General features: G+C 41.8%; 1 protein-coding gene across 1 annotated transcript in view; it reads right to left on the bottom strand.

The window, feature by feature from the left end:
• The window catches only part of MAML1 (mastermind like transcriptional coactivator 1), a 48,183-nt gene extending 35,346 nt beyond the window's left edge, over window positions 1-12,837 (bottom strand). The window contains exon 1 of the mRNA XM_049874543.1: window positions 12,223-12,837. Within this exon, the coding sequence (XP_049730500.1) occupies window positions 12,223-12,531 (309 nt within the window). The 5' untranslated portion in view covers window positions 12,532-12,837. The remainder of the gene's footprint in view (window positions 1-12,222) is intronic.

Genomic DNA, 12,837 nt, shown 5'->3' with positions numbered 1-12,837 from the left:
CCAACCTTTTCAGTTAGCAGCTGAACACTTAACCACAGTGCCACCAGGGCTCTACATATAGAATACCAGATTGATAATCATTTTCCTTCAGAAATCTGAAGGTACTGTTCCATTGTCTTATTTCCTATGTTGCTATGTGACGCCCAAAAACTTTCTAATTCTAGATAACGTGACCTAGTACCTCCCATCCCTGGTGTCACAGCAATGAAGGCTACGGCTGCTAACCAAAAGGTCGGCAGTTCGAATCCACGAGGCACTCCTTGGAAACCCTATGGGGCAGTTCTACTCTGTCCTTTAGTGTCATTATGAGTTGGAATCAACTCAACAGTGACGGGTTTACCTTCCCACTGAAAGCTTGTAGAATCTTTAAACCCAGTGTTCTAAAATTTCCTGACTGATGTGGGTCTATTTTCATCCCTAGTGCTGGGCATACAATGTGCCCTCTTTAATCTGGCAACTCATGCCTTTCAGTACTGGAAATATTTCTCAAATTATTTTATTATTCATTTCCTACCCTGTATTCTCTCTTCCTACAATTTCTATTATTCAGATGTTGGACCTCCTACACTGGTCTGCTAATTTTCTTTTCTATTTTCCAACGGTTCTCTTTTCTTTACTTTTTGGGAGATTTTCTCTGTTTCATATGTATAGTTTTTCATATATACGTAATATATGTTACATATATACACACAGATACATATAAAATTTCCAAGGTCTTGCCTTCTGAATGTTTTTTATTGTTGTTTCATGGACATAGAATATTCTCTTACCTCTCTAACATTTCAACTGGCCCAACCAAGTTATACAGCCAAGAACAAAGTCAAGGCGTAAGTATACTCTGCCTACTATGAAGCCATGGTAAAGGTGTGAGTGTATAATATGACCTAGGGAATGAAGAACTGAGACCAATCATTTAATCTATCCCAACGCAACTAAAGGACAGGACCTATTCCCGTTAATGATAGCAACTCATTCAAGCAGCAATAGGGGAGAAAAGTGGGAGAAGCGGTGAAGGATGGAGGGCATCAGTAGGCAGGGAAATGCATAGTTAAAAAGTACCCCAAGTAATTCTGATACGGATATCTTACCAGCACAGGGAGTATATCTGATTAAAAACCACTGGTCTATCCTACATAACACATTAACTAGCAATTTATTTCTAAAAAGAACTTCCAATTTTTATAAAGCTCTTTCCCATGTATGACCTCGTTGGCAGACGCTAAATGCCCTAATACAATGGAAAGACAAAAGGCTTCGGTATTGAACTTTGGGTTGAATTCTTAGCTGGCAACCTTCGCAGGCTAACCTCTGAGTCTCAGTTTCCTTTCATGTAAAGTTGGGCATGACAATATTTACTTTATGAGACTGCTGTTAGGATTAAATGACAAGTTATTTAAAAAGTCTGATTGTTTTAAATTTTTCTTTTGACAAAGCCTCTCCTGATCAGCTAGGATACTCAAACCAATGCAAACATGACTGGACGCCATGATCCCAAGAAAGACCATCATGTATGTAATGCTGCAGAGACAGCTGAAGGCATCATCTCAAGATGGCTGCTCCATGTACACGGCAGACCTCCTGTCTTAGCTACCTAGTGCTGCTGTAAAAGAAATATCAGAAGTGGATGGCTTTATCAAACAAGTTTATTCTCTCACAGTTTAAGAGGCTAGGAGCCTGAATTCAGGGTGCCAGCTCCAGGAAAGGCTTTCTCTCTCTGTCAGTTCTGGGGTAAGGTCCTCGTAATCAATCTTCCCTTGGTGTAGGAGTGTCTCAGCCCAGGGACCCCAGGTCCAAAGGACTCGCTCTGCTTCCAGCTCTGCTGGGTCCCCCGTCTTTGTGCTTGCTTCTCTCTTTTATATACCAAAAGAAATTATGACACAGCCTAATCTTGTAGACTGAATCCTGCCTCATTAACATCATAGAAGTAGGATTTACAACATATAGGAAAATCACATCAGATGACAAAATGGTGGACAATCACACAATGCTAGGAATCATGGCCTAGCCAAGTTGACAGATATTTCTAGCGGACACAATTCAATCCATAATACCACCTCACCTGAAAGGTTAAAAAATGCTGTTATCTCAAGCGGCCATCTAAGATGCATCAATTGGTCTCAACCCACCTGGAGCAAAGGAGAATGAAGAACACCAAGGTCACACGACAACTAAGAGCCCAAGAGACAGAAAGGGCCACATGAACCAGAGACCTACATCATCCTGAGACCAGAAAATCTAGTTGGTGCCTGACCACAATCGATGACTGCCCTCACAGGGAGCACAACAGAGAACCCCTGAGGGAGCAGGAGATCAGTGGGATGCAGACCCCAAATTCTCATAAAAAGACCAAACTTAATGGTCTGACTGAGACTAGAGGAATCTCGGCGGTCATGGTCCCCAAACCTTCTGTTGGCACAGGACAGGAACCATCCCCGAAGACAACTCATCAGACATGAAAGGGACTGGGCAGCGGGTAGGAGAGAGATGCTGATGAAGAGCTAGCTAATTATATCAGGCGGACACTTGAGACTGTGTTGGCATCTCCTGTCTGGAGGGGGGATGGGAGGATAGAGAGAGTTGGAAGCTGGCAAAAATGTCACGAAAGGAGAGACTGGAAGGGCTGATTCATTAGGGGGAGACCAAGTGGGCGTACGGAGTAAGATGTATATAAACTTATATGTGACAGTCTGACTTGATTTGTAAACGTTCACTTGAAGCTCAATAAAAGTTAATAAAAAAAAAATGCTGTTATCTCAGCCTCCTTGCACCTAGAATTTGCACTTTAACAAGATCTTCAGGTGATTTCATATGCACATTGAAGTCTGGGAAGCACCTCTTAAAAGCAGCTGCAGTCCCTCCTTTCAGCTCCCCCCAAAGAAAACAACTCTCCTGATTTTATCCTGAGCCCTAAAGTGGTCCAAGTATGGCCTGTGGGTTACGATGTCTGAATTCAGATATGCCACAGAATGGGCAGGAGTGACTATATTTTTCATTTAAAGACATCACTTTCCCAACCCTCAACGCTCCACCAGAGAGCAGAGAATATGGGTAAGAAATATAAAGACAATGTGCCTTATGTGACAGTCAACCAAACTATAACAAGGCTCCATGCTCTTTTATTTGTCTAGCTCTCTTAGAATTCAGAAGTTATATGGTAGTTAGTTACGTATACTTGAAATATGAAGTCAGAACACTTTCTGACAGAGTTTGATTTGGCCGATTCATTCAACGATGAGATTAATTTGACCAATGTGGTGATTGTTCTGACAGAGGTTGGGGACCTAGCCCAGCTTTGCCAATTAGGTTACATGGTAGACATTTCCCATATATTAAACAAATTACATCTGCAGCTGTAAGGTTTTAATAAAAACATAAAGTAAGTAAAACAGTTTATAAAAAGAATACTGTATTGGCAAAGGTGTATTCAAATGAACAATATTTTTATTTTCCCAATGAATTTTGGGTATATTACGTTACACAAGGTACCGCTGAGTGAAAAAGTAACAGGTATAGTCAACAGTCAACTAATAAGACTTAGTCAACAGTCAACTAATAAGACTTGGTGTGTGAGACTAAGAACTTGGTTTGGCCTTTGTCTCTAGTTTCTGGGAAAATAGCCTTTGGAATTCTCTAGCAATCAAGGTGTCCCTTTGTTTTCTAAAAACAGCCAGGCAACATTTGCTGTTGTTGTGTGCCAGGAACTCATAGAGACCCTATAGCAACATTTAAATATGTGTAAGTAAGTGGGGGCCGCATAGGCCGTACCCTGGTAACAGACCTCAGATAGGGAGGGGGCATGATACAATCAATCATGCATATTCATTGATCACGCTATATGCATTAGGTCCCAATGACTACAGAACCCTGAACTTTGGAGCTTCCTCTTTTGGGCTTCCTGGAGCGGTAAGAATATCCATGCACAGAGAGCTCGGCACTTCTCTGGGGACAATGCAGGTCTTATGCTACCACCTCTCCCAGACCTTGCCTGATGCATCTCTTCACTTGTATGCTTTCTGGTTATGACAAATGAGTAACTAAGTATAGTATCTGTGAGTTCTGTGAGTCATTCTATCTCTGTCCCACTGGGGGCAGACGGAGAAAATGCCACGTGTGGCTAGTGTCAGAGATGGAGAGAGGGAAAAGCAGGAATGAGTTTCACATTTTGGAAATCAGCCATATGTCAGTTATTATTAACGCACTTAGTCTTTTTGTTAGATTTCTCAGTAAGAAAGCAAGTGACTCGATAAATCCTTTTGCAAGGGAGAGAGTTTCTAATTCTTTCCTTTTAAGAAAACTGAAGGAGGACCTAAGCAAGTTGTCAGCTAATCAGTAAAATAATTTTTGATGATAAATCACTCTGTGATTTTTGACATACAACTCAGATTTCAAAGAACTGACTACCACTGCTATAACAAAACTCCTTCCTTTCCCTTATTTACATGAACAAGTTTTTTTCAGGGCTTAAACTGGTAAAAAACAAAAAATAAGAACATAATTGAGAACTGTCTTATTTTGGCAACAAGTAATATTCATCCATGGTTATATGAACTAATTGAGGGAAAAAAAGCCTCATCCATCTCATTAAGGGAAGAATTTCTAATAAACTTGTACTATTTGCTTAATAATTACTCACAGAAATTTACAGTGCATTTGTTGTGTACTAAATTACTATAGCTCAATTTATTGAAATAAGAAATGTAGGTAACAGAGCCTTTAAATGTTACATATATTCTTCTGTATGAATCAATTATTTTAAAAAGAGGAAAAAATATTTTTAAAAAAGCTCAGATCAATGTAAATTAAGAAGTTTTTTATTTCAATTTTTATAGTTATTTTTGTTGCAGAGAAATATGATAGAGTGGCTTTAAAAAAAAAAAAGACTTCCAAGGGTATATTATGTTAAAATAAAACTATGTGGGACAGGTGTAAAAGAAATATAAGTTCCAGGAGAAAAAAGCATGCTTTAAAATTTCTGTTATTCTTCAAGTGATTGATGCAAGGCAGCATATCACTAAGGTATTCCAATTCACTGACTACAGTTTTTAATGTGATGTGTTTTATTTTTAAATGTTAATATTTATAATTCTCTGGAAATTACATCCCCCACAACTATAAATAGGATTTTTTTTTGCCTTATCTTTTTAAAGTAATTTATACCAAAAAATGTAGCATTTACAAGACTGTGTTACATACCTTTCTTATTTCATATATTTCATTTAATAAACTGAGTTACAGTAATTTAGTACACAATTGATCAAAACAACAAATGCATTATAAATTTTGCTAAGTTTAAAAACTTAGGATGAGAAGTTCTAGATGTCAACTTAAAAATACATGAGGAGTTCACAGTGTTTCAAAATTATTTAGTCCAAATATCCAGCCTCCAATAAAATCCAGTCTTTTCATGATTTGGCTCCTACCTTTCCAGCTTCATCTTTCAACCTCTGGCATTGTAAACCCCAAATTCAAATAATTACTTTCATCATTTTGTGCTTTTGACCCAAAGGTACCAAAGTCCTATTAGATGTCCCTTGAGGGCTCAAATCCCTATGTATCATTACCATGTTAAAGGTTCAGAGAAGCCCTAAATAAAGAAAACTATTTGAATAATTTAGCCCAGTGTCTCCTAAATTTGTTCCACCCTAGAATTCTTTTTTTTTTCTTTTAAGAATTCTTTTAACAGTCCATGAAATTATTGTTCCCTAATACTCTCTGGGGGCCCTGGTTGCACAAGAGTTAAGTGCTTGGGCTGCTAACCGAAAGGTCGGCAGTTCAAATCCACCAGCCATGCCTGAGAAACCCAATGGGGCAGTTCTACTCTGTCCTATAGGGTGGCTATAAGTTAGAGTTGACTCAACGGCAATGGGTTTAATACTCCTTGGAGGAGCCCTGGTGGTGCAATGCTTAAGCGCTCAGCTGCTAACCAAAAGATCAGCATTGGAACCCACTGCTCTGCTGGAGCAAAAAAAAAAAAAAAAAAAAAACCCACTACCTTTGAGTCAATTCCAACTCATAGTGACCCCATAGGTTTCCCAAAACCGTAAATCTCTACAGAAGCAGACTGCCACATTTTTCCCCTACGGAGTCACTGGTGGTTTCCAATCACCGACCTTTCTGTAAACAATCGATTGGTTTAACCACTGCACCACCAGAATTCCTTTTCTGGCAATCTGCTCTTGTAAAGATTACAGCCTAAAAAATGCTATGGGGCAGTTCTACTGTTACACTGGGCCACTATGCATTGGAATCAACTTAATAGAGCACAATACCCTTTGGAGGGAGTTGCTGGTGGTTAATGTTCTGCTGTTAACAGAGGTTGACAGATGAGTCCACCCAAAGGCACCTTAAAAGAAAGATCTAGAGACCTACTTCTAAAAAAGTGGCTACTGAAAACCTTATGGAGCAGTTTTACTCCAATACACATGGAGCTGTGTGAGTCGGCATCAATTCTACGGCAACTGGTATTGGTTTTAATACCCTTTGGGAAAAGTATCTGGCAAAAATCTTTTAAGACCTACCTTGAAAGTCTTTAAAGTCTTTCAAACTTCACCCAAGAGGTATTCCACCCTCAATATTCCCACAGGCTTTGTAGCCTTCAGCACTGCTTTGCAACCACCCATTTACCATCTGCTCCCCATTATGCCTGGCTCCAAGTAGGAGCTCAATGTTGGGTCAACCAATGACTAACTGAATGCTGAAAGAAAAGGAGTGAATAGCTCCCTGCGATAACACCTAGGTTTGTACTTTGGATGACTGGACTAGGAAAAATACTCAGAAGGAATTCAAGATTTGGTAGGAAAGAGGGAGAGCCCATTTTGGACATGTGGGAAATGGAAATGTCCAGTGGACAGTTGGAAATATGGACCTGAACCTCAGAAGGGACAGCTGGACTGGAGGTTTGGAGAATCTTGTTATAGGTGATAGCTAAAGCCATGAAACAATCAATGACATTACCCAAGGGGGGAAAAAAATAAGGTGAAAAAAAGGATACAGGCCAAGAGCCCAGAGAACACTGAAAAGAAAAAAAAACACCGCTGCCATTGAGTCGATTCCAACTCACAGCAACCCCATAGTACAAGCAAAACTGTGTCGTAAGGTTTCCAAGGAGCAGGTGATGGATTCAAACTGCTGACCTTTTGGATAGCAGCCAAGCTCTTAACCACTGTACCACCAGGGAACACCAGTATTTCAAAAAGTGTGCAAAGTCTCTCAAACAAAAAACCTAGCAGTTCCCCTTAACTCCTCTCACCCCCATATTCAATCCACCTAATCCATTACCAAGTCCTGTCACCTCTACCTTCACAAAGTATCCAGAATCCATCTCCTCTCTATCTCCACTACTACTACACAGTCCCAGCCCCAGCACCCCCACCAAGCCTACCCACTAACCTACTGCCATCGAGTCGATTCCGAACCATAGTGACCCTACAGGACAGAGCAGAACAGCCCCACAGAATTTCCAAGGAACGCCTGGCTGATTCGAACTGCCAGTCTCTTGGTTAGCAGCCGTAGTTCTTAACTACTATGCCACCAGGGTTTCCTCACCAAGCCTAGACCACTGCAAAAGCTTCCTAAATATACCCACTCTTGCCCACACCACTTCCATGCATCCTTCACCTCACAGCCAGATTAATCTTTAAACATACATCAGATCACTTCACGCCTCTACTTAAAATTCTGCTGTTGCTTCCCACTGCTTCTACTTAAAATCCTGCCATTACTTCCCACTGTACTCAATCTGCTCCCTGCTTACCCACATCTCATAGCAGTTACCTCCTTACCAGGCTGCTCCAGCTGCACTGGCATTCCTTCTGTTCTTTATGGGAGTTAAGAAAATTCCTGCCTCACAGACTTTGTGTTGTGCTTCTAACTGGAATGCTCTCTCTTTCAGACTTTTACCTGACTGACAGCCTCTTGCCATTCAGTCCTAAATCAAGACAGACCATCTTGTCTAAAGCTGCTGTCAGTCACTGTTCTAATTTTTTTCCTTAGTATTTATTATGATTTAAAATTTTTTTTTTTTCTCTGTAAGAACAGGGTCCTAATTTGTCTTGTTCCCTGTTGTATCCTAAGTGCCTACAAAACTCTATGGCCCAAAGTAAACACGCAAATATTTGTTGCCTGAATGAATAAGAGAAAGTAGGAAAGAGACTGAGAAGAGACAGCAGGAAGCTGGAAAGAGTCAAAAGAGAGGAGATCCTAAGAGTCTTAAGAAGGAGGAAGTCAAGAAGAACAATGACTAAGAAGCCACTGGATTTGGCAATTCTATCCTTAGTGTTCTTTGAGGGTGCAATTTCAGAAGAGTAAAAGAGGCAAAAGACAGGTTACAATGGACTAATGAGTAAATGAGAAATTTAAGTGGAAAGTGCAAATAAAGGAAGAAGTATGGAATAGTAGGTTGAAGGTGAGAAAAGACGGAAGAAAGGAATGGTCATTGTGGAGAATATTTACTCGTTTTCAAGCTGATGGGAAGGATTCAGGGGAAAAGGAGATTTTGAAAATGAAAAAAGGGAGCTAGCATAAGGTCCCAGATGTTATGGAAAGAAATGGGATCCTAAGCCACATGTGTCTCTTTTTTATCAAAACAAAAGTAACAAAAAAACCTATCCCACATGATTACAGTATATTATGTTTTATGTTCAGAAATATTTACTCCCTGGAAATAATTTAATAGGTTTATTTAGGGTAATCTGCAGAATTCTTCCAAGTTCTTCCCACAAAATTATTATCAAACTTTTGTGCAACTTTCTTGCTCTTAGAAGGTACACAGTGGGGTGTTTGGGTGCAGAGAGCTGCGATGTGTGCCACCTACTCTCAGGAGGTTCAGAGAAGAAAAAGTTGAGAGGGAAGAGGCATGAGGGAAGACAGACAGATAGATATAGAGAAGGAAGGAAGGAAAGGGAGAGAGTGTGCAAATAATAAAGCAAATGGGGCACAATGTTGACAAGGGGTAAATTTGGGTGAAGGGTATGTGGGTGCTCTTTGTATTATGGGTGTAGCTTTTCTGTAAGTTTGAGATTATTTCCAAATAAAAGATGTTTAAAAAGGAAAAATTTCACACACCTAAAACTAAGTAAGGAAAACAACTTCCATGATGAATGAATGGCATGCAACTGTCAAATTTCTTTGTCAACTATCACAACCACTTAGTAGTAGTAGTTCCTCTCTGCTCAGTAGCAAAAGTGTAACAATGGTTGATAAAAACAATGGACATAAATTTTTATAGTGTTGTTCAAGCTACTGTAAAAAGACTTTTTATATATAGAATATTTGTATAAACATAATCTAGCATTCCTAATAAAACCTCAATCCTACGTATTCATTAGCATACTACCTTTTAAAAAAAGAGCATACACAATGTAAAGAAAACCTAACAGGGTCATTCCTTGACAACTAAAATAGAAATAAAAGTCTGAAAGCACTCTTCCTGATTCATCTCTAACTAACAGAGTAAGCAGATACTGGTTAATATTTTGCTGTGGGGGGTATACTAAGAAGAGAAAAAAAAAAACTGGAGGTGAAATCTATTAAGAAATTTGATCCCTTTTTGGTTATACAAATGGCTTACTGATGATAGTTTGGAGATGAAATGGTTGCCTAACAATATTACAGCACAGTTAGGGAAAAAGCAAAAACTAAGAACTTTAAGAAAAGAATATTAAATTAATGAGATCAAACACATGTACAGAGTTGTTAAAAGTAACACTGACTGAGAGACACCTCCTCTCCATCTGTCTGTGAAAAGCTGTGCTCTCCAAGCCAAAATCGTAATGACTCCCTCTCAGAACTGAATGAGCCACTAAAACTGAAAATGTCACTGTTTTCTTAGTGATACTATTTTCCATTCCTATATCCCCATTACAACTCCAAAGAGTCAGCTAAAATAACTTGTGAGCCTGAAATGAAAAGGGTCACTCATCCTAGCAGAGCACGGAAGAACAGTCCTCAAGGCTCAAGTTTAAATTCACAGTATACACGCGTCATATGATAAGAGATAACACGGCACATCTGATCAGGCTCTGAGACACAGAGCAACAAACGACAAGTCAGACTCCAGTTCTAACACTCAAAATTGATTTCTCTCCAAAGCATCCCCAGATTCTCTCCAGTGATTCAGGATGAAAAAAAATCATAAAGGGTATAAGTTCTTAACCTAACTTTAAACAGAAATGAAATCTAGTTAAGCACCTGGCTACTAACCAAACGGCCGGAGGTTCGAATTTACCCAGAGGTGATCTGCTTCGAAAGGTCACAGTCACTGCAAACCCTAAGGAGTACAGTTCTACTCTGAAAACATGGGCTTGCCATCAGTCAGAATCAACTTGACAGCAACTGGTTTTGGTTTTAACATACATTTTAGGAGGTGTTCAAGGCAACTATGTGTGTAAAACCAAGACTTTTTACGAGCTTTCATTATTTACTTAAATTGCAATGACCATCAGTACTCTTGCAAGCTGTCCTTAAGAGTTGTTAGTAAAGGTGGCTCATGAAGTTAAAGCCATTTTGCTTTTTGAGGTTAGAGTATAGGAGCATATATTACTGAGTAGAGTACTACCACTTTAATATCGATTAGTCAACACTCGTGCTGAAGGCCTAAGATGCCAGCAGCACTCTGAGTCAAAGGCCCTCCTGGCTTTCTAGAGCTTACAGTCCAGTGGGAAGACACAACCTAAAGGACTCTGTGACTATGTGCTAAAAGTAAATAGCATAGACAATATGGTTGTGAAATGTTCTGACAAAGATATTGACAGCTGTGGGCTGGGGTGGTCAGAGACGAGCTTTACTTTAAAGAGGAGAAAGATGAGTCTGAGTACAACTCTAGGAAGGATGGCAGGATTCTGAAGGGTGGGGAGGAGGGTCCTGCAAGCAGCTTTGCAGTCTATGAAACACGTTCACATTCACACTCATTTCTTTTGAATCTTACAAGAACTCTGAGGCTAAGAAGCCAAACGTGCCCTTGATTTACAGGCCGAGAAAAGTTGAGAATGAGACAACTTGACCAGTCAATACAATAAGCAATGAAATCTGGATCTGAACCCATGTATTGTCTTCTAGTCCAGCAGCCCAGGCTAGTGTGAGTAAGAATGAGAAAAACAACTCGACCAGAGCAAAGACCTGTGGACGGGATGTGGAGAGATGGGTTAGGTCAGACTGGCCCAGAAAGCCAAGCCAAAGAGTTTGAACTTCACCCCTTCAAGCAATCAAAGGGTTTTTTTAGCATTACGACTAGAGTTTTAGGAAGTTACCTTTCTCAGAGAGGGAAGAAGGAAGACTCTCTCTAAAGGAACACACTTTAGGCTAGTTAGGTGAGAGCACTGCAACAGCCCAGGCGAGAAGTACTAATGTGCCAATTAGAAAATACATAGAACAAACTAGAATAACATTTGTTTTAAACTATAAATCACCAGGAAAACAAAAATCTTAGCCTCCTTCCCCCTTTTAGAAATGTGTTTCAGGGAGGAAAAAACCCTCTACCAAGAAATTTTACAAATTGTCAATTGATAACCGAAAGGGTATGATAATTTATCAATAAATTATTATCACTAGAAATTTTAAATAGGACCTTAAAACGGTAATAGGGAACGACACTGTGGGAATCACAGCTTACAAATTTCAGGGTCTCCTGAACAAGAAACACTTTGCAACTCAATGAATACTATCCATTTTACTAAGATTTCCAAAGATTCTGACTTTTCCATTCAGAACAGTTTGATTTGGTGAACTCAAGGCCCATTTATTTTCATATTTAAGTAGTCCGGACCCTGCTTGCAGCACTGGACCTTGCAAAGAGCAAAGGCCCAATATACATTTGCTGAATAAATGCGGCTAAAAAATTCTGCGCCAGAACCACCCCGACATTACAGGCAACTGTAACGCGGCTCTGTTTCAAAATCAAATTCTCACAATTTCGGATACAAGTCTGGAAGACAAACGATCCGGCTGACCTTCATTAGCCTTCAACTGGGGCCTAATGTAAGTTCTTACGGTAATGCTTTCCCAAAGCAATGCTATAGTCCATTTCCTGAAGATGACAACAGCTCCAGTACCCTGCCATGCTCCCCTCCCTCCGCCGGACTCAAGGAGTTGCGGCACTTGGGGAAGTTTAAAAGCGGCCCGCCCCGGCGTCAGGCAGATGCGATTTTGGGAGAAGGGGCTGCGCCGACACCTGCCTGCCTCGCTCTCCGGCGGCCCAGCCCCGGGAGGCGCCGCCGCCCTACTCACCGAGACCGGGCGGCCGTGCTCGGGGCCGTCGGCGGTGTCCAGGCGCTGGGCTGGGGCGGGCGCCGGGGCCGGTGCGGGTGGCTGCCTGTGCTTGCCGGCTCGCTTAGCCTTGGCCTGGATGCAGCGCTGGTGCAGGGCGAAGGTGTGCTGGCGTTCCAGCTCCAGGCGCTCGGGCGACACGGCCTCGTAGCGGGCCTCGCAGGTGCTGTGGTGGCGCCGGCACAGCTCGATGCGCCGGCGGAGGCGCTCCATGACCGCGCTGTGCCGCGGCAGCGCGAACTCCGCCATGGGGCAGGGGGGCAGCACCATGGGCCGCAGGCTGGACGGGCCGGGCCCGGGGCCGGGCCTCTCGGGGCCGGCTGGTAATGCGGGCTCCGCTCCCGCCGGCGGCCCCCGTCCGCCTCACGGCCGCGTCATAGCCCCGCGAGCTGCGAATTGGATTCGCGCTGCGACAGACGGCGGCGGGCGTTCCTCCTGCCCTGCTCGGCCACTCCCGGGCCGGCGCTCACAGCCCACCTCAGGCCTCGGCCTGTCCCCACGGCCCCGGCCCCATTGTTTTCCGCGCCACTGCCGTCGCCATCTTAAAATTGTTTTCGGGGCTCTCAGAAGGGGGCG

The sequence above is a fragment of the Elephas maximus genome, chromosome 2 (genome assembly GCF_024166365.1).
Source record: "Elephas maximus indicus isolate mEleMax1 chromosome 2, mEleMax1 primary haplotype, whole genome shotgun sequence".
Classification (NCBI taxonomy): domain Eukaryota; kingdom Metazoa; phylum Chordata; class Mammalia; order Proboscidea; family Elephantidae; genus Elephas; species Elephas maximus.
Note: the sequence above shows the minus strand (reverse complement) of the source record. Positions and strands in the feature narration are given on the sequence as shown.